The sequence below is a fragment of the Anas acuta genome, chromosome Z (assembly GCF_963932015.1).
Source record: "Anas acuta chromosome Z, bAnaAcu1.1, whole genome shotgun sequence".
Taxonomy (NCBI): domain Eukaryota; kingdom Metazoa; phylum Chordata; class Aves; order Anseriformes; family Anatidae; genus Anas; species Anas acuta.
In genome coordinates, this window is record NC_089017.1 from 32806124 (window position 1) to 32828400 (window position 22277).

The 22277-nt window shown below is 42.4% G+C and overlaps 1 protein-coding gene across 1 annotated transcript in view; it reads right to left on the minus strand.

Moving 5' to 3' along the window:
* RORB (RAR related orphan receptor B) overlaps window positions 1-22277 on the minus strand; it is a 165705-nt gene that overhangs the window by 43173 nt on the left and 100255 nt on the right. Inside the window, exons 2-4 of the mRNA XM_068667236.1 lie at window positions 19630-19715; window positions 15091-15232; window positions 11559-11960 (exon numbers count right to left, since the gene is read on the minus strand). Coding sequence (XP_068523337.1) covers window positions 11559-11960; window positions 15091-15232; window positions 19630-19715 — 630 coding nt within the window. The remainder of the gene's footprint in view (window positions 1-11558; window positions 11961-15090; window positions 15233-19629; window positions 19716-22277) is intronic.

Below are 22277 nucleotides of genomic sequence, written 5' to 3' on the forward strand. Positions count from 1 at the left end.
GGAAGGAAGGAAGGAAGGAAGGAAGGAAGGAAGGAAGGAAGGAAGGAAGGAAGGAAGGAAGGAAGGAAGGAAGGGAAGGAAGTGTGGAAGGAAGGGTGGAAGGGTGGAAGGGTGGAAGGGTGGAAGGGTGGAAGGGTGGAAGGGTGGAAGGGTGGAAGGGTGGAAGGAAGGAAGGAAGGAAGGAAGGAAGGAAGGAAGGAAGGAAGGAAGGAAGGAAGGAAGGAAGGAAGGAAGGAGGGAAGGAGGGAAGGAAGGAAGGGTGGAAGGTAGGAAGGAAGGGTGGAAGGAAATGTGGAAGGAAGGAAGGAAGGATCGAAGGGTGGAAGGAAGGGTGGAAGGAAGTGTGGAAGGAAGGGTGGAGGAAGGAAGGAAGGAAGGAAGGAAGGGTGGGAGGGTGTAATGGTGTAAGTGTGGAAGGGTGGAAGGGTGGAAGGGTGGAAGGGTGGAAGGAAGGAAGGAAGGAAGGGTGGAAGGAAAGGTGGAAGGGTGGAAGGGTGGAAGGGTGCAAGGAATGAAGGAAGGGTGGAAGGAAGGGTGGAAGGAAGGAAGGAAGGGTGGAAGGAAGGGCGGAAGGAAGGGTGGAAGGAAGGGTGGAAGGGTGGAAGGAAGGGTGGAAGGAAGGGTGGAAGGAAGGGTGGAAGGAAGGGTGAAAGGAAGGGTGCAAGGAAGGAAGGACGGAAGTAAGGGAGGAAGGAAGGACGGAAGGAAGGAAGGAAGGACGGAAGGAAGGAAGGAAGGAAGGAAGGAAGGAAGGAAGGAAGGAAGGAAGGAAGGAAGGAAGGAAGGAAGGAAGGAAGGAAGGAAGGAAGGAAGGAAGGGTGGAAGGAAGGAAGGAAGGAAGGAAGGAAGGAAGGGTGGAAGGAAGGAAGGGTGGAAGGAAGGAAGGAAGAAAGGAAGGTAGGAAGGAAGAAAGGAAGGCAGGAAGGAAGAAAGGCAAGAAGGAAGGAAGGAAGGGTGGAAGGAAGGAAGGGTGGAAGGAAGGAAGGGTGGATGGAAGGAAGGGTGGATGGAAGGAAGGAAGGAAGGAAGGAAGGAAGGAAGGAAGGAAGGAAGGGAGGGAGGAAGGGAGGAAGGGAGGAAGGGAGGAAGGGAGGAAGGGAGGAAGGGAGGAAGGGAGGAAGGGAGGAAGGGAGGAAGGGAGGAAGGGAGGAAGGGAGGAAGGGAGGAAGGAAGGAAGGAAGGAAGGAAGGAAGGAAGGAAGGAAGGAAGGGTGGAAGGGTGGAAATGTGGAAGGAAGAGTGGAAGGAAGGGTGGAAGGAAGGAAGGGTGGAAGGGTGGAAGGGTGGAAGGGTGGAAGGGTGGAAGGAAGGAAGGAAGGAAGGAAGGGTGGAAGGAAGGGTAGAAGGAAGGAAGGAAGGAAGGAAGGAAGGAAGGAAGGAAGGAAGGAAGGAAGGAAGGACGGAAGGAAGGACGGAAGGAAGGACGGAAGGAAGGGTGGAAGGGTGGAAGGGTGGAAGGGTGGAAGGGTATAAGCGTGTAAGGGTGGAAGGTTGGAAGGGTGGAAGGGTGGAAGGGTGGAAGGGTGGAAGGGTGGATGGAAGGGTGGAAGGAAGGAAGGAAGGAAGGAAGGGTGGAAGGAAGGGTGGAAGGGTGGAAGGGTGGAAGGGTGGAAGGGTGGAAGGGTGGAATGGTGGAAGGGTGGAAGGGTGGAAGGGTGGAAGGGTGGAAGGAAGGAAGGAAGGAAGGAAGGAAGGAAGGAAGGAAGGAAGGAAGGAAGGAAGGAAGGAAGGAAGGAAGGAAGGGTGGAAGGAAGGAAGGAAGGGTGAAAGGAAGGGTGGAAGGATGGGTGGAAGGAAGGGTAAAAGTAAGGGTGAAAGGAAGGGTGGAAGGAAGGGTGGAAGGAAGGGTGGAAGGAAGGAAGGAAGGGTGGAAGGAAGGAAGGGCGGAAGGAAGGAAGGGTGGAAGGAAGGAAGGGTGGAAGTGTGGAAGGGTGGAAGGAAGGAAGGAAGCTTGGAAGGTAGGGTGGAAGGAAGGGTGGAAGGACGGGTGGAAGGACGGGTGGAAGGACGGGTGGAAGGGTGGAAGGAAGGGTGGAAGGATGGAAGTGTGGAAGTGTGGAAGGAAGGGTGGAAGGGTGGACGGGTGGACGGGTGGAAGGGTGGAAGGGTGGAAGGAAGGGTGGAAGGAAGGGTGGAAGGAAGGTTGGAAGGAAGGGTGGAAGGAAGGAAGGAAGGAAGGGTTGAAGGGTGGAAGGAAGGGTGGAAGGAAGGGTGGAAGGAAGGGTGGAAGGAAGGGTGGAAGCGTGGAAGGGTGGACGGAAGGGTGGAAGGAAGGTTGAAAGGAAGGAAGGAAGGGTGGAAGGAAGGGTGGAAGGGTGGAAGGGTGGAAGGGTGGAAGGAAGAAAGGGTGGGAGGGTGGAATTGTGGAAGGGTGGAATGGTGGAAGGGTGGAAGAGTGGAAGAGTGGAAGGGTGGAAGGGTGGAAGGGTGGAAGGGTGGAAGGGTGGAAGGGTGGAAGGAAGGGTGGAAGGGTGGAAGGGTGGAAGGGTGGAAGGGTAAGGAAGGAAGGAAGGAAGGAAGGAAGGAAGGAAGGAAGGAATGGTGGAAGGATGGAAGGATGGAAGGAATTGTGGAAGGGTGGAAGGGTGGAAGGGTGGAAGGAAGGAAGGAAGGAAGGAAGGAAGGAAGGAAGGAAGGAAGGAAGGAAGGAAGGAGGGAAGGAAGGAAGGAAGGAAGGAAGGAAGGAAGGAAGGAAGGAAGGGTGAAAGGAAGGGTGGAAGGTAGGAAGGAAGGAAGGAAGGAAGGAAGGAAGGAAGGAAGGAAGGAAGGAAGGAAGGAAGGTTAGAAGGAAGAAAGGAAGGAAGGGTGGAAGGGTGGAAATGTGGAAGGAAGAGTGGAAGGTAGGGTGGAAGGAAGGAAGGGTGGAAGGGTGGAAGGGTGGAAGGGTGGAAGGAAGGAAGGGTGGAAGGAAGGGTAGAAGGAAGGAAGGAAGTAAGGAAGGAAGGAAGGAAGGACGGAAGGAAGGACGGAAGGAAGGACGGAAGGAAGGGTGGAAGGGTGGAAGGGTGGAAGGGTGGAAGGGTATAAGCGTGTAAGGGTGGAAGGTTGGAAGGGTGGAAGGGTGGAAGGGTGAAAGGGTGGAAGGGTGGAAGGGTGGAAGGGTGGAAGGGTGGAAGGAAGGAAGGAAGGAAGGAAGGAAGGAAGGAAGGAAGGAAGGAAGGAAGGAAGGAAGGAAGGAAGGAAGGAAGGAAGGAAGGAAGGAAGGAAGGAAGGAAGGAAGGAAGGAAGGAAGGGGTGAAGGAAGGGTGGAAGGAAATAAGGAAGGGTGAAAGGAAGGGTGGAAGGATGGGTGGAAGGAAGGGTAAAAGTAAGGGTGAAAGGAAGGGTGGAAGGAAGGGTGGAAGCAAGGGTGGAAGGAAGGAAGGAAGGGTGGAAGGAAGGAAGGGCGGAAGGAAGGAAGGGTGGAAGGAAGGAAGGGTGGAAGTGTGGAAGGGTGGAAGGAAGGAAGGAAGGGTGGAAGGTAGGGTGGAAGGAAGGGTGGAAGGACGGGTGGAAGAACGGGTCAAAGGACGGGTGGAAGGGTGGAAGGAAGGGTGGAAGGATGGAAGTGTGGAAGTGTGGAACGAAGGGTGGAAGGGTGGACGGGTGGACGGGTGGAAGGGTGGAAGGGTGGAAGGAAGGGTGGAAGGAAGGGTGGAAGGAAGGTTGGAAGGAAGGGTGGAAGGAAGGAAGGAAGGAAGGGTTGAAGGGTGGAAGGAAGGGTGGAAGGAAGGGTGGAAGGAAGGGTGGAAGGAAGGGTGGAAGGAAGGGTGGAAGGAAAGAAGGAAGGAAGGAAGGAAGGAAGGGTGGAAGGAAGGAAGGAAGGAAGGAAGGAAGGAAGGAAGGAAGGAAGGAAGGAAGGAAGGAAGGAAGGAAGGAAGGAAGGAAGGAAGGAAGGAAGGAAGGAAGGAAGGAAGGAAGGAAGGAAGAAGGAAGGAAGGAAGGGTGAAAGGGTGGAAGGCTGGAAGGAAGGGTGGAAGGAAGGGTGGAAGGAAGGAAGAGTGGAAGGAAGGGTGGAAGGAAGGGTGGAAGTGAGGAAGGGTGGAAGGGTGGAAGGAAGGGTGGAAGGAAGAGTGGAAGGAAGGAAGGATGGGTGGAAGGAAGGAAGGAAGAGTGGAAGGAAGGAAGGAATGAAGGAAGGAAGGAAGGAAGGGTGGAAGGGTGGAAGATAGGGTGGAAGGAAGGGTGGAAGGAAGGAAGCGTGGAAGGAAGGGTGGAAGGAAGGGTGGAAGGGTGGAAGCGTGGAAGGGTGGACGGAAGGGTGGAAGGAAGGTTGAAAGGAAGGAAGGAAGGGTGGAAGGAAGGGTGGAAGGGTGGAAGGGTGGAAGGGTGGAAGGAAGAAAGGGTGGGAGGGTGGAATTGTGGAAGGGTGGAATGGTGGAAGTGTGGAAGAGTGGAAGGGTGGAAGGGTGGAAGGGTGGAAGGGTGGAAGGGTGGAAGGGTGGAAGGAAGGGTGGAAGGGTGGAAGGGTGGAAGGGTGGAAGGGTGGAAGGAAGGAAGGAAGGAAGGAAGGAAGGAAGGAAGGAAGGAAGGAAGGAAGGAAGGAAGGAAGGAAGGGTGAAAGGAAGGGTGGAAGGTAGGAAGGGTGGAAGGAAGGAAGGAAGGGTGGAAGGAAGGAAGGAAGGTTAGAAGGAAGGATGGAAGGAATGGTGGAAGGAAGGAAGGAAGGAAGGAAGGGTGGAAGGAAGGGTGGAAGGAAGGGTGGAAGGGTGGAAGGGTGGAAGGGTGGAAGGGTGGAAGGGTGGAAGGGTGGAAGGGTGGAAGGAAGGAAGGAAGGAAGGAAGGAAGGAAGGAAGGAAGGAAGGAAGGAAGGGTGGAAGGGTGGAAGGGTGGAAGGGTGGAAATGTGGAAGGAAGAGTGGAAGGAAGGGTGGAAGGAAGGAAGGGTGGAAGGGTGGAAGGGTGGAAGGGTGGAAGGAAGGAAGGGTGGAAGGAAGGGTAGAAGGAAGGAAGGAAGGAAGGAAGGAAGGAAGGAAGGAAGGAAGGAAGGAAGGAAGGAAGGACGGAAGGAAGGACGGAAGGAAGGACGGAAGGAAGGGTGGAAGGGTGGAAGGGTGGAAGGGTGGAAGGGTATAAGCGTGTAAGGGTGGAAGGTTGGAAGGGTGGAAGGGTGGAAGGGTGGAAGGGTGAAAGGGTGGAAGGGTGGAAGGAAGGGTGGAAGGAAGGAAGGAAGGAAGGAAGGAAGGGTGGAAGGAAGGGTGGAAGGGTGGAAGGGTGGAAGGGTGGAAGGGTGGAAGGGTGGAAGGGTGGAAGGGTGGAAGGGTGGAAGGGTGGAAGGGTGGAAGGAAGGAAGGAAGGAAGGAAGGAAGGAAGGAAGGAAGGAAGGAAGGAAGGAAGGAAGGAAGGAAGGAAGGAAGGAAGGAAGGAAGAAAGGAAGGAAGGGGTGAAGGAAGGGTGGAAGGAAGAAAGGAAGGGTGAAAGGAAGGGTGGAAGGATGGGTGGAAGGAAGGGTAAAAGTAAGGGTGAAAGGAAGGGTGGAAGGAAGGGTGGAAGCAAGGGTGGAAGGAAGGAAGGAAGGGTGGAAGGAAGGAAGGGCGGAAGGAAGGAAGGGTGGAAGGAAGGAAGGGTGGAAGTGTGGAAGGGTGGAAGGAAGGAAGGAAGGGTGGAAGGACGGGTGGAAGGACGGGTGGAAGGGTGGAAGGAAGGGTGGAGGGATGGAAGTGTGGAAGTGTGGAAGGAAGGGTGGAAGGGTGGACGGGTGGACGGGTGGAAGGGTGGAAGGGTGGAAGGAAGGGTGGAAGGAAGGGTGGAAGGAAGGTTGGAAGGAAGGGTGGAACGAAGGAAGGAAGGAAGGGTTGAAGGGTGGAAGGAAGGGTGGAAGGAAGGGTGGAAGGAAGGGTGGAAGGAAGGGTGGAAGGAAGGGTGGAAGGAAGGGTGGAAGGAAGAAAGGAAGGAAAGAAGGAAGGAAGGAAGGAAGGAAGGAAGGAAGGAAGGAAGGAAGGAAGGAAGGAAGGAAGGAAGGAAGGAAGGAAGGAAGGAAGGAAGGAAGGAAGGAAGGAAGGAAGGAAGGAAGGAAGGAAGAAGGAAGGAAGGGTGAAAGGGTGGAAGGCTGGAAGGAAGGGTGGAAGGAAGGGTGGAAGGAAGGAAGGGTGGAAGGAAGGGTGGAAGGAAGGGTGGAAGTGAGGAAGGGTGGAAGGGTGGAAGGAAGGGTGGAAGGAAGAGTGGAAGGAAGGAAGGATGGGTGGAAGGAAGGAAGGAAGAGTGGAAGGAAGGAAGGAATGAAGGAAGGAAGGAAGGAAGGGTGGAAGGGTGGAAGATAGGGTGGAAGGAAGGGTGGAAGGAAGGAAGGGTGGAAGGAAGGGTGGAAGGAAGGGTGGAAGGGTGGAAGCGTGGAAGGGTGGACGGAAGGGTGGAAGGAAGGTTGAAAGGAAGGAAGGAAGGGTGGAAGGAAGGGTGGAAGGGTGGAAGGGTGGAAGGGTGGAAGGAAGAAAGGGTGGGAGGGTGGAATTGTGGAAGGGTGGAATGGTGGAAGGGTGGAAGAGTGGAAGGGTGGAAGGGTGGAAGGGTGGAAGGGTGGAAGGGTGGAAGGGTGGAAGGAAGGAAGGAAGGGTGGAAGGAAGGAAGGAAGGAAGGAAGGAAGGAAGGAAGGAAGGAAGGAAGGAAGGAAGGAAGGAAGGAAGGAAGGAAGGAATGGTGGAAGGATGGAAGGATGGAAGGAATTGTGGAAGGGTGGAAGGGTGGAAGGGTGGAAGGAAGGAAGGAAGGAAGGAAGGAAGGAAGGAAGGAAGGAAGGAAGGAAGGAAGGAAGGAAGGAAGGAAGGAAGGGTGAAAGGAAGTGTGGAAGGTAGGAAGGGTGGAAGGAAGGAAGGAAGGGTGGAAGGAAGGAAGGAAGGTTAGAAGGAAGGGTTGAAGGAATGGTGGAAGGAAGGAAGGAAGGAAGGAAGGGTGGAAGGAAGGGTGGAAGGGTGGAAGGGTGGAAGGGTGGAAGGGTGGAAGGGTGGAAGGGTGGAAGGGTGGAAGGGTGGAAGGGTGGAAGGGTGGAAGGAAGGAAGGAAGGAAGGAAGGAAGGAAGGAAGGAAGGAAGGAAGGAAGGAAGGAAGGGTGGAAGGGTGGAAGGGTGGAAGGAAGGAAGGAACGAAGGAAGGAAGGAAGACCAAAGAAGGCTTTATGAAATTAAAGCCTGGTAATCTCATCCGTAATCAAGGCAAGGAAACTTTTCCATTAACTTCTACAGACCAAGGCCTGAATGCCACATTTTGTTAGGAAAATGCTGTGGTGTTTTATAACAGATAATGTTATGCACATACATTGAACACGATGGTCTTTAATTTGACCAATTTTAAAATAAGCCTTTAATATCACACTTGGGAACAAGCTTTACTATTTTTTTGTGGAGCTTCAATGGTCAGGAAATAGAGCTGCTTTTTCCCTTAAAGAGTTCCCATGCACAGGCTGATATCTGCCTCTCTCTCTCTGTGAAGAGAAGGACATTCTATGTACAACGAAATACTTGGTTTCAACACAGAGGCAGATTGGACCTGAGTTTGAGCTTCTACCACAGCAGGAGAAAATTCTGCCTTCCCAGACCTACAGATATAAGGGAGACACAGTGCCATGCACCCCTGGGACATGTGTGCCCCTCATACTGCCAGCTTTGCCTGGCTGGTGATACACGTCTGGCTTTTGCTGCCAATGGGCAGCAGGACAAGTAGAGAAAAAGCATGCTCAATTTATCCTGAATTCATCAAGCTGAATACTTCCTCTGTCCTCTGCCCACCTTGGCTACAAATCCAGCTCATGGCTCCAAACAAGATGCCTTGAGTCACAGATGAAAATACCTGTCTTAAAAGTAAAAGGAAATAGCCTAGAAATTCAAGTGATGTCAAGATGAAGCTCTGCTCCTTTCTCATTATTTACCAGCTTCAGATTATTTACCAGATTTTTATTTCTTGGGGTTTTGAATTTCTTTTTGAATCGGGAACTGGAATACTGACTGGGGCAGAGCCTAAGGCACTCTTCTGCCTAATGGGGAACTACCTGTTTTAATCAAGCTATTCTTCATCATAGGCTCTGGCAGTTACATGAGAAATTTTTTTCTGTATTTGAAAGACTGCTCTTTCTTATACTCAGCATTCTCATCATGATCAGATAAGGTGCAGTTGTACCCTGGAATATTCAGCTTATTTGGATGAATATAATAGTTCTAAATACCTCTGAAGGAGCCCTATGTAACTTCAATTTGTCAGCATGTCTTTTGCCTACACTTATTTCCTGGTACAGTATTTAGAGAAACTGGTAAGCATGTAATGCAGGATGAGCTATATTTTGCTTACCATGGCATTCTAATATATATATATATTTAAAGTATCTGCTGTATAAAACTTTTGTTTCTCAAAACTGTTAAAATGAACAATTTCCACTTCCACTATTAAGTCTACAACAGATCAAGGTATGTTCAGAAAAAAATAGAACTTTTACATTTAAATTAAAACATATAAGAGTTAAAGATCAAAGCATCCCTGATAATTTTGACTTGTGGATAAAAAATTAGATGTGGAGAAAATAAAGTAAATGTTACATAAATTATTTGGTAGAATACCATTGAAAACATTTCTATATCTGAGTCAAAATGATAGGGAAATGAAGAATACTTGTTCAATTTTTGAGAGAATCTTACTGTTTGCTAGTGAGCAAAAAGTAAATATTAAAGTACTTTATGCAGTTGCAGCAAATTGTTTAGTCAGGTGCAGCAGGGGCCATTGTTAGAACTTGTTTAACAAGCTTTTAACATTTTCATTAATAATCTGGAAGAGAGGGTTCACAGCATGTTAATTAAATGAGTAGATAACTCCAAACCAAGAGAAGTCACAAATCATCAATGACGACTAAGACCTAATGTAGCAGGATTGAAAAGGACAGAAAAACAGAAAAGAGAAAACAAGATTTAAGCTTAGAAATGTGCACTTAGAGGTCTCTTAATAAGAAATGTCCTATACAGTAAAAAGGTAAACGAGAAACAACCAAAGCAATAGCACTGAAGTAGTAAGCAGTGAACTGGATATTGGTTAAAATATGATGCTATGATTATAATATGTAGAGCTATGATTCTGGGCTGCCTGCAAATAAGACTTGTGAAAAGCTTACTCCAACTTTAAGGAACTCAGGGATGGAAGGATTCTCACACATTTGTTTATGAGGAGGATTGCATTCAGACAAGATCAAGTGCCTTGTCTGAATCTTGTCAAGGTATGACAAGGCAAGTGTGCTGGTGCTTAAACAAATACACTTTTGAAGAATTATGAACACCAGAACAACATAAAGAATAGAAGTGTGAATCTGGTATAAAGTCTTCAGTGAGGATAAGAACTAAAAAGACCTGGATACTTAAAACAGCAGTTTGGAGTATCAATAGGCAGGATAGCATAAAGTCCTATCAAGCACAAAAATCAATGCAGTATTGTTTTTCCATCTCTTATATTCTCTATTCACCTACCAGTTAAGGTTATAACTTCTACTTAACATGACTTGAATTTACTTCTAATTTTCACCAGACTAAGTAAGAGAGAGTGAAATTTAATCATATTTTAATATGAAATCAATGCATCCCACTGCTTAGAGTTTTCTTGCTTTCATTGCTAGACTGTGGTTATATAGATACTCACAATTTGCTGCAGCATTAAGAGATGTTTTCTGATTGTTTTTAAACCTTGAAAATGTCTTTCCTCTGTGCTCAAATTCTGATACTTTATGGTAACTCCCTTCCATTTTTTTTTTCTTCAGTTGCATCAGTTACCTGTTATACTGCATTATCTCTCAGTAAAAATGTTACCACTCTTCTGCAGGTGCCACAAATGACATAAAAGCAGAACTGGGGTAAAATTCTAGTAATTTAGGAGCCTCAGTTCCAATTTCAAATAGAAGAGGCAATTCCAACACCTATCTTCTGTTGTCAGCTCTGATACAGGCCCTTAGCTGTCTTTCTCTCTGCAGTTGTGGGTTTCCCCCTTTTCTCTGCTCAGGAAAGGGAATACCAGTCTGATGGTATGGAGGATGAAAGAATGGGAAACAGGGCAGTCAAGTACAGGGATGGAACAAAAAGCTGGGAGAGAACAAAAAGCTGGGTGAGAATTCAAGAGTAATGCATTATTTCTTAGTGATCCTGCAAGAGATAGAAGTTAAACACTTTTCTAAAGCTCTGTAAGTCAAAAGATCCCATTGATTTTGGTGGACTCCTTTAGCTGTTACGGATATAATCTCATGGCCTCTATGTTGGGCTCAGTTCTGTAACTGAGCACTAATTCAATTAATGTACTATCAGAACTGCGATACTTCTTGTACCTCCTTTGAACATCTCTGGGAACATTTCCCTTTGGTACAGGGTGCTGCAGAGAAACAGATCTCAGGATTGTTTAAATTGTCTCTCAGATGGTTCTTTGTAATACTAACCACCGTTCTAGTACTGAGCTTTGAAGAAATCATTCTTAAGTAATATTCACAAGTCCCCAAAACCAAGCAGGAGAGTGGAAAAAAAGTTCCTCAGTAATCCTCAGTAATCCACACTGCTACACTGTAGGTGTAGGTCTTCACTGGACAGCCTAGACCAAACATGATGCAGGGAAATGGCGCAGGCAAACCACAATTCCAGGGCAATCTGTAGGTCTGAGTACATGCATTTACTTATACATCTTAGCATACATACACCCATGAGGAGGAAGGCCAGGCCTCGTTGGTGTTTATGGTGTGACATTAAATAATTAGTTATAAGTGTTTTTGAACATGTTTTATTTTATTTATAACTTTATTTTATTTTTGATTCCCATTAGAGAAATCTTATCCCTTGATTATATCCTCAGCCACAACTGAGTCATCATACTTCACTTGTTCAGGTGGGAAGTACCTTTAGGTATTAGGATGCCGATCTCCTTCCATTATATGCATTTATATCAGAGGCAATACCATCAGTTGAGTTGGAGTGATAGGACTAGAAGTGTTAGATGAACAGAAATCCCTTACAGAAGAATCACCTGTTGCCATTTAAACAGTCTCATCTGACTCTAAGGGCTCTATGCTACTTTTCAAATAAGAAATGAAGGGAAGGGTGCTCCAAGGAATTCAGGCAGGGGTGTTCACAAAACTACCTTCACCTCTGCTGAGCTCATGAGCTAAGTGAACTTGTTCTGCAGTACACCCACACACCAGGAGCTGGTGTTTTTAACTATGAATACCCTAGATTTAGCTGCCGTGGGGATTCTGGGTGTTGACAAGAATACAGCTGGCTAGCTGAAGAGATCATTTAAGCCTCCTAGTAATGAGCTCATTTGAAGCAAATGCCACACTACTAATTATCACTTGGTTCTGATTGATTCATCACCTGCTTTGGTGCTCGTATTTCACACACAGAAGGTAAACTGCTTGGTTTAAGAGACTGAATAATTCACAGAGTTTATTTAAAACAGAATCATTTCAACTACTTCCATTTCTTTCATTTAGCTCTTGTATATGTGTGCAAATATATGTGCATATGAACATGTAATTACTGTAGAACCATGTATGGAATGCCTATAAAATATTTGAATAAAGACAATATTGTAATCTGGTTTATATTTATCCATTACACAAGAGAAATAATAATTTTCCTTACCTATTTCAGTCATGGATATCCCCGGAGCTAACTGCCCATTATTGAATGAGCTGTAGGTAAACAAGTTTGGTACAGAGGTGAGGTCATAGATAGGTTCCTGTTTTATCTGTTTGATTCCAGTCATGTCTAACCCAGACTGATCTGGAGAAGGCTGGGCAGAATCCACATTGTAATAACCCTCAGACTTTGGCAGGTCGATGACGTGCCCATTTGAGTAGGTGCTGCCCGTTTCATTATTCAGGTTGCTCAAGCCATTGCTGATGCTGTTGCTGTAAACCCTGGCAAGGGCTTCTGCCTCGCCACTCTGCTGCTGCCGCTGTTCCTGCAGTCGCTGCTGGTGCTTCTGCACTTCAGCATATAAACTATCCCTCTGCTTTTTGGACATTCTTCCAAATTTCACAGCTGAAAAATAAAGCATAATGCAAATCATTGTCATCTTTCTTTCTTCTTCTTCTTCTTCTTCCTTTTTTTTTTTTTTTCCTTGATTCTTTTCAACACCACCACTTCTCTGATTATTAATTTTAATATCATTTTTTGCTGTGGAAAATTATTGGAAATGAGAGAGAATGCAAAGTATTACACTGTATGTATCTCACAAAGGAAAACTATCACATGCCTGGATTTACAAGGTGACAACTGTTAAATTCTATTTGACAGGAGGGCCTATATCAAGAAACTCACTTTCTACTGTGAAAGTTAAAAAGACCATGTAACTTTTTTTTTTTTTTTTTAATATATCTCTGTGTCCACTGAACATCAACCCAGAGCCCAGAGCTGTATGAAATGCACAATCTCTGGATTCATATCCCATGTGATTTACCAACTTTCCACAACAGTTTAAACTGTGCATTAACAGGATTAGTGCTATGGATGAAAACAATCCCTAAAGCCCTATTATCACATCCTTTCAATGGGGTGTTATCTTCACACATTTAGAAAAATCTTGCAGGTTAGAGTTATAACCTAGAAGACAATAACAGATTTGAAGGTAAAGAGCATAAATGAATATCATTTCATATATATCATATCATTTTATCAGAGGAAAGTCTCAGGGATTTACACAATCAGTTTACATAATCTCCATGTTTAAGATCCATGAATTCCTTCTAATGAGAAAGGCAGAAAAACATCAGAGTGAAAACCAACCTTACCAGGAATAGGACACACTGAGATTAAAATTTTCAAAAAATAAGAAGCTGATTGCAGTGGAACTATGAGAAGTATATCCACATACAGGTATATCCACTTATATCCACATGTATATTTACATACAGAGTTATCTTTTATTTTTCCATCTCTCTTTAAATTCTGGTTCTCTACTAGCCTGGACCTAGGATTCTCAGAGCAGAGGTAGCTGTGCTGTAAGACAAATAAGATCTTTCCATTATGATACATCTAGCAGAATTTATCAGAGAACAGACAGGAGGACATTCCTCTGGAAATACTTGTTTTTACACATTATGAAGAGTATTTTCCAATGCTGAGTATTTCCAGTCCATGTGTAATGGAGATCAGTTCAGAATCATCACACTTAGTAGGAGAGGATGGGCTTGTCTCCCATATTTGCTATCCCACAGTTCAGTTATAGACCTCAAGAAGATTCTGAGCCTACACATGTAGGTGAGTGTGAAAATCTTCTAATAGGAAGAACAGAAAAAGATGGAAACAATATGAGAAGGATGTGCCAGAAAATTGAGGGTGTGTTAGCGGGTTCAATTTATTTGAACTTTACTTTGAGAGTTTGTTTTTCTTGTCATGAGCCCCAGCTTACTTGAAGCCCTCCATAAAGTCTACAAGCCACTTCACATGGACACACAAAGGCTGTCCTTGCAACCGGCCCATAGCGCATTGCACTTTCTTACAGATGACTGGATTTTGAAAAATGCAACTCCGTATTTTCTTCAAATTTAGAGCCTCAGTAATAAAAACAAACACCCACTGTTTATTCTCATTATATATTCATTAATTGGATTCTCCAGCTGCTGTCAATTAGTATCCTGCCTCCGCACGATAAAAACGAATCTGTTACATGGCTGAGAGGTAAAATTCACATTCATTTTCTCTGCTAAAAAAATCCATACAGGCTATTTTAAACTTGCAAGAGCTCTCAATATTATTAAGTATAAACACCCTCAGAGCAATGATGGGAGACGAAAGTGATGCTGTCAGAAGAATCCCTTTCTTTACCTGTATGCAGTGTTCCCTGAATTATAGGTTGGGAAGACAGGATTGTCAGTCATGCTAAAATATTTTTGTGATCCCATACTTGGGAAATAGTACTTTTTATGGGAAAGTACGTGCTGTTAAATTACTGAAATTTTGCTACTTCAATTTCCTCCAGGAGGAAGTGGGAGCTAAATTGTCAGAGTATATGGTATGCTAGGACCAAAAGAACTCCATGAGATAGCAATGTATCTCCCAGACTGGTGGAACATGTAAGCAAGTTGTTTCAGTGAGACATAAAATATACTGAGGTGGGAAAAGACGTTTTTAAACAAATTTAAATTTTTAAACAAGTTTATATACCAGACCATCTAAAGAAATAGCTCTTTATGTAACTTCTTCATCAATGACTTAATTTCAAATGACAGATTTTATGTAAATCGCTTAAGACTGAAAACTGCTGGCAGGAAACCTAATTAATATAACCTGTCTTCAAAAACAATGTTTTCTTATCATACTTCCTGACCATCTCAAATGTGGTTATGAGCTGCACAGCCTTTGTATTAGCAGTGGTGGCTGGGGCAGGTCTGCTGTGGGCAGCTTTGATCAAGCCTCCCACCAGACCTTCAGCATGACTTGCCCACAGCTTGGAAGGTGGATCAGAGCTCTACAAAAGATCCTGCCTGTGGATAAACGGTGAAGCCTCTCTCTGGTTTGATTTCCATTTTCAATGCTAAATCAACATTTCTTATATAGACCCAGACCCAGACAGGAGGACAGGAGGCAATACACAAGTGAAATAAATGCTTTTTTTTTTTTTTTTTTCTTTTTTCATTAAAAAATGCCAGGTCAAGTGCTCTGAATAAAATAAATGAGTTTGAAACCTTAATATTATCTTTTTTTTTTTTTTTTTTTTTTTTTTTTTAATTGTCTATTTACTGTTAAAAGTCTTCTTTAGAGATCTCAAGGAAAGGGATGCTTTCTTACCTCAATATTTAGCGTTATTATTATAAGAAATCATATAAACTAGAATATAAATCCACCTCTGAAGAGAGGATGGACCATTTTGTGCTTTTAATCAGAACAGCACATTTTATCAGAACAGCACATTTTCCTCCTAACTCTTGATGCTTCCAAACCAACACTGCTCTCCATTTTGTGATTCCAATACACACACCCACTCCACTCCCCCCCCGGAAAATAACCTCCTTTGTTAACTGGCAAAGATCTGTGTCTCACAGTGCATGCGTTACAAAGCAAGGAGCTTCTCCTCTCTCTTTTTCTAGAAATCTACGGGGAGTTTAAACAAGTCAGCAGTGAAGAAGGGTTTCAAAGGGATTAGGCATGAAGCAGGAATCTGACTCCTTACCATCTCTAGACATTCCCAGGGCAAGACATTTCTGCAGTCGGCAGTGTTGGCAACGATTTCTGTTGGTTCTGTCAATTAAACAGTTTCTCTGCCTTGGGCAGGAGTAGGAGGCATTGTTCTGCTGACTCCTCCGAAAGAATCCCTAGGGGCAATGAAGAAGAGAAACAGAGTATTACCATGTGCGTATATGTGCGCACACTCACACACACACTCACAGCCATGCTTATTTCTTATTTAGCACAATGTTATTTATGCTGTGGCTTTGCTGATGAACTAAACATGTATAGTGGAATTAAAGAACATGCACTCCCAATAAGGAGAATTTTTCTTTGTAGAAGAATATTAAATAATTCCACTTTGTTAAGAGACAAAAAGTGGAGTTACAGAATACACTGTGTAATAACTACAAAGTATCATCTAGTGCTTGTTCTTTACAGAGGAAAAGACTGTCAGAATTTGTAAACAGCCAACTTAAAATACATATTATGACCATTTTCTTTCTTTAATGAAAGATACTGGTAATATCCAGCACTGGTTATGTGTAGCATTACAAACTGAAAAGTCTGCTGTTTAATTTAACCTGGCAAATGTTGATCTGATCTGGAGAGACCATACACTTCAGGAGTGAAAAGTAATTCAAATTCAAGCATAACAAAAGCACTAGGAGTTAATGACTGTATCAAGTAAACCTGACACACAAAGGAGAAAGCAACACCGTTAGAGACTACCGTGAGAAAATAAAGACATTTCCCATATCAATGCAATATAAATATCCATTTTATCTATTAAAATTTTTGTAGTTATTCTATTTTCTAGAAGGTTTGGCTGGACTATTTGGCAAAATATCAAAGGACTAGAACTAATACTTAAAGCCTTATGAGCTCTGAAGTGCTACAATCATCACCAAGAGGTACTATTACTGTAAAAATGACTTGAAATGAAAGAGTTGACTAGAGAAATGAAACCAGGAGATGAAAAAGAGAGAGGGAGAAAACATTTTATAATATTCTTTTTTTTCCTGTAAAATAAAGAACAGGAGGAACATTGAATCTAGAGACAGAAAGAGAAACAAAGAAAAGAAGTTCATTGGCAAACTTAACAGCTGTGGAAACAGGTAACTGCATGGCTTTGTGTTGGGAAAGGTGAAGGCTAGTCTAACAACTGCAGGAAACCACAAAGAGAATGCATCATTACTGCAGTTACACTAGTTATCAGGAGAAGGGACACAAAAGTGGTTGTGCTTTTCTGGGTTGGTTTGTAAATAGCTCTCAGTGGAGTCAGAAAGCAAGAGCTTACTGCACTCATTAAGCAAAACCAGTGTTATCTCCATGCAGACTGATAATGATAAAATATGGAATCTGTAACTGCTGTGGTTTCTGTGAATGGCTCAATTTGCTTGCCAGGGGTAGCAAACAAACTCTCACTCAAGTCCTTGCAAACCAAATTAGGGTGTCACAAGGTGTCAATAACAATGGGCTATAGGCATGATATCCCGCTCAGGAGACAGAAGTGGTAGTTCCTAATGTTGAGCATAAGGAGACTATTTGGCCTGTGCTGATTTTATCAGTGATTATATCTAAAAATTAAATTAAGTTTTATGATTTGTACTGCTAAGAGAATGAGCATCCATGCATGAACATAGGGCAGCTTTCAGAAAAAATCTGGTAGGGACTTGCCTGATCCTGGCTGACCAAAACTTTCTTCTTGCTGTGGAGGTGAGCTTAATTTAACACTAGATGGATGATAATTGCAGATAATTCTTACCCACTTTTTGAACTTTACAGCCAATTTGTTTGTGACATGAGGAACATTTTCTGGTTTAGATTTTAGTGGCTCTTACGTGGATATGGATTTGAGAGAACAAATGAATTAAAAGATGTTAAACACACACACACACAACCATCTAGCATCAACATGTCTTAACCTGCAGTGCTGTTTTTATCCATTGTCTGATCTCCTCTCACAAGACTATTTTTTTTCCTTCCCGTTAAGGTTGATCTCCTCTCACAAAAACTTGTTTGTTCCTTTTCTGCCCCTCTTAGGAAAAAATCAAGGGTTACATAATGAAGTTAATCTACAGCAGGTAATTTATTTTTCCAAGGAGACTTTTGTAATTTGTTCTTCATGCAAAATATCTCAGTGTTTTCTTCAAAGTAGAGAGAAATATCTTATTTCATTTTTAGGGGATCTTTATATAATATTGGCTATCTTTGCTGAGAATAATGACATTTAGGGGAAGCAGGGAATGAATCATTACTGAGGCCACAAAAACTTCAAGACAGGTCAGAAGTAGCAAACACTTTGTGCCAGGGGCCAGCAGAGGAGATGAGAAGAGACCTCTCATCAAAAAAAGGAAAGTTTTTTTTTTTTTTTTTTTTCTTCAAGATTTTTGTTTCTCAGAAGAAACCTGTCTTCAGGTTTCACACTGACAGTAGAAACAATGCCAGCAGACACCATTTTTTCACTGGCCCCAGTACGCTACTCAGTATATGCAGGTGTGTATCATGGAATGGCCATAAAGTTTACGACACCCCTTAAGCACTTAGGATATGCATTTGCAGTGGCAGAACTAATGCAGACATTCAGTGAAAGGATTTTGTGTCCCCTGGAGTTTGTAGCAATGCCAGCAGCAGTGTAATCCTCCAACACCACATCCTGAAATGCTGTGGCCCTCTGGTGTCTGGCTCAAATCCACACATGCTGGTGGATACACTTCTGGTCTCTTTCTTCTACACATACTCTCCCTCTTAATTGGTTCACATTTCTAATGCATTCAGACAAAAGGAGCTGGACATGACCAGTTATTAGTGTGTGTGTTGAGCAAATAGTTATATAACAGCTGGGTGATGAAGAGTAGAGTTGCACTGCTTGAGACAGTGCTTACCTTAAGAGAGAAGTCTTGCAGAGGGAGAGGCTTCCTCTTGAACCTGATGTGAAAACTGACATCTTTTTTTTTTTTTTTTTTTTCACAACAGACTCACAAGACAAGATCAGACTGATCTGATACTGGAACAAAAACCATAGGCTTAAAACTGCTGTGAGTGCAAGAGAAGTTATTTATTTCAATAAGTGGTCCTCACACAGAGCTGAGGGGTGTCATCTCCCCATAGAGCACACAAAGGGCCAACATTAACCCTAATCACATCTACAGGAGACTCTACCCTTCATTCTACTCTTCTGTGGAGGCTGAGTATTGAGTTAAGACTCTCATTTTCTGCTTAAAGAATTTCTCTCCAGTCATTTTTGTGCCAATGTTGAGGTATCAGATCAACACATGTCTTAAAATGTGTTAATCTTAAACACAAATCTTAACACATGTCACTGTTGGAAAAATATGCTTATTCCGTCCAGTCTCACAATAAGACAGTGTCACATTGTGGAGTCTTTGTTTAAAATTGTTAATATTTCTGAGAGAAATCTGATCTTTGACAATATATTGTTTCTTAACATGTTGGCATTAAATATTTTCATTTCTGAATAGGTGTACACAAATTTTCAGATTTTACAAATACAGAATTTCACTCTACAGAATTCTCACTCTACAAATACGTGTCCACCTTTAAAAGCACCAGCTTGTGTGTTTCCATACAGAATAAACTAGAGATATTGTCGTCATCTTTGCAACTTCTCTTTTACATTTAGAGCTGAAATAACAGTGCGTATAATATAAAATTCTGTTTTCCCATAGGTAATAATTTAATTCCTTATATAATAAAAAGTACAGAGCCTTTTTAAAGTTGAAAACTGAAGCCTTTTTGTTGTATTTGCTTGGGGTCTGATTAGAGTTATTTGAGCCAATGTCTGGGATAATATTCTTAATTTTTATTTATTTATTTATTTATTTTTGTCTCACTGCCAGTTCCTAGCAATCCCACTATGCTGGAGCTTATAGAGAAGAAGGGAAAGGATCCTTTTACACTACACATAACATAAGGCATCTTTTTCTTTTAGAGACTACAATTTGGCTTTCAGAGAATGCAAAGTGTATAAAATAGAACTAAACTGACACCAGTAAGCTTTTAAGATGTTGAACTGAGATACCGTATCAACTTCTAATGCTACGCAGATTGTATAAGAAACAATCCAGTTCTCAAGCTGATTTAAAGTAGAACTTGTGTGACTTTAAGTTGCCAATTTATTTTATATTATAAAATAATATAAATATAAATAATATAAATATTAATAATATAGATATAAATATAAACAATAATACAATGATATAATAGTATAACAATATAAATATAATATAATAAAATAATAAATAATATACATGTAAATATAAATATATAAATAATAAGTATAAAATACTTTTATCAGATGTGATTAATTCATGTTTCAAAACAGGATGTAACTCTAGAGACTATTTAATGAAAAGAAAAGTAACTTGTAAAATCAGACACAGAACACATGTATATGATCAGCAGGCTTTATGGTCTTCGGTTTCTCTTACTTGAAAGAGTGTAGAAGTATATAATTGCATACACTAATGCCTGAGGCTAATGCAGATGATGATGACTATGCTGTACTCAAATCTCATACCTTGCAGCCTTCACATGTGATGACTCCATAGTGTATTCCAGAGGATTTATCACCACAAATTTTGCATGGTATCACTTCAATTTGCGCTGAAAAATAAGACAAATATTTTGAGTATGTAATTCTATTTCATTTCTTTCTTCCTAAAAGGAAGGTTTTAAAAGATAGAGGTAGACAACAGACAGGCTGTGTCCCCCTTTTTCCTCCCCTGATAACATAAAACTGCTTCTTATTGTACTGTATGTTTCTGAATGCTTTGATTTGGCAGAATTTAATTTCTTCATATTATGTAATTTCTGCCATACCCCACAAAACTCTTAAACAGTTTAAGTTATCTCATGATTAACAAGTTTTTCCTCATATTCTTCTCTTTTGTTTTTACTTGTTAATTTCATCTTAATTATTACCAATGACAGTCATTAAGGAGCCTAAATAATTATCTAGATTGTTCTTGCTTACACTTTTCAAATATTCATGACTTTACTCTTCATTTTGGAGAGGTAGGTTTACATGGTATGTTTTGGTGCATTTTGCAGAACATTAGAGGTGATGAAGTTTTCATATCCTTCAGATTATGGCTTCAAGACACACAAAGATACTGATCCCACTAGGAGAGATAAGTTTGCCAACAATTACTTAACCTCTCTTTCTCTTCAAGCGGTTTGTTTGAGCCCCAGCTCAATAGTACTACTATTACTAGTACTTAACATCAATATCAATAATTATTTTTAAATTAAATAAATAAACAATTAATTAATAATTATTAATTATATATTATAATTAATATTAATTAATAAGAATTTTAAAAATAAGTAATTAATAAATAAATGGATAGCTATTAATAATTAGTATTAATAGTACTACTACCCCCTACTCAATAACAGGCAATATCCAGACTGAGGTTAAATATCCAATAACTGTGTGATGGGAGAGTCAGGCACTACCTGAAAGTGTTTGAATATGTCTATCTTTCATACCCCTTTATAAACTAAATGATTAGAAAATTACTGTCTTCTATGTGTCTATCCTTTTCTTTTGGTAATGTAGCCATTAATTTCCCTTACATACTTTGAATTCTGTGTATGTTTCCATTTTCTACATTGTAAGAAGACATACTCTGAAATTTAGGGAAGGATTGTACGTATTCTAGTAAGAAGCATTGAGTTGAAATGAAACTCCTTTTTTTTTTTTTTTTCCTATTTATTTCTTTTCCACTGTGGAAGTATGTTTTTTCTGGATTTCTCCTGCAACCTGGAACTAGTAACATACTTGGTAAAGACCAGTACTCCTGGCAGATATTGGTTGTGGTTTAACCCCAGTAAAGAGTCACACCCCACACAACTTCTAGCTCACTCCCCACCAGTGCGATGAGGGAGAGAATTAGAAGGGTGAAAGTGAGAAAACTCATGGCTTGTGGTAAAGACAGTTTATTAGGTAAAACAAAATCTGTATGTGCAAGCAAAGCAAAATAGTTCATTCAGTACTTCACATCCACAGACATTCAGCCATTTTGGGATGGAGAAGAGAAGACTGTAGGAGACAGTATCTAAAGGGGGGGCTAAGGGAAAGCAAGAGAAGGACTTTTTGCCAGGAAGTGTACTAATAGGACACGAAATAATTGTTTTAAACTAAAAGGGGTATTTTTAGTAGGAAGAAATTCTTCACCATAAAGGTAGTGAGGCACTGGAATGATTCTCCCAGAGAACCTGTGGATGCCTCATCCCTGGAAGTGTTCAGGGTCAGGTTGAATAGAGCTTAGAGCAACCTGGTCTAGTGGAAGGTGTCCCTTCTCCTGGCAGGGGGGTTGGAACTAGATGGTCTTCAACATCCCTTCCAATCCAAACTATTCCATGATCCTATGATTAGAAGATTCTAGTATTAAGAAAATTAACTCTATCCTACCCAAAACCAAGACAATATCTTCCATATTTGGGGCAAAAATAGTAACAGTTCTCTGTAACACAAGTCACTCATCAAATACGTAGGCAACAAAACTGAGAGCCTGCATGGTGAGGCTACCCTGAGCACAAAAGTTGCTAGCCCTTAGTACTTTTTATGGATAAATTCAACTCCAAAATGGATTGGAAGTCAGGAAAACAAGTTTATAATTCAGGACATTTCAAACCTGTTGTCACACAAAAAGGCTATAAATACTGGAGAAAATGTATTTTTAAATGATTGCATATTTTAAGACAAGCACTAAGCACATTCGTATGTTGAATGTTGCGGTAATGTAATAGCATAGTCTGGATTTTGACCATTTTCAATCTATAGTTATCATTTATCACTACTTCCAGGAAAAAGAGTTTCCTAAGAGTTATCTTTCTGCCACCATCAAGTTAAGCAAGCAAAGCTCAAGGCAGTGTCTTACAGAGCCACCATACTTCCCACTGAAAGGAAAATTGCAACCCCTACTCCTTTGTATTACATGGTAGGGACTTACTAAAGTAAAAACCACAAGGTGAATATTAGTGTGCCTCTTCTCTGTAAAGTTAGTAACTATTTCCCTGGGACACCATATACAAAATGAACCAGGAAAAAAGAACATTTATGGATGGTTAGAGAAACTTTTGTTTCCCATTGTAAGCTCACTTTTCTAAGATGCGGTCTCTGATCAATCATATTTCTAGGTGAGGTGAACACTTGCTTAA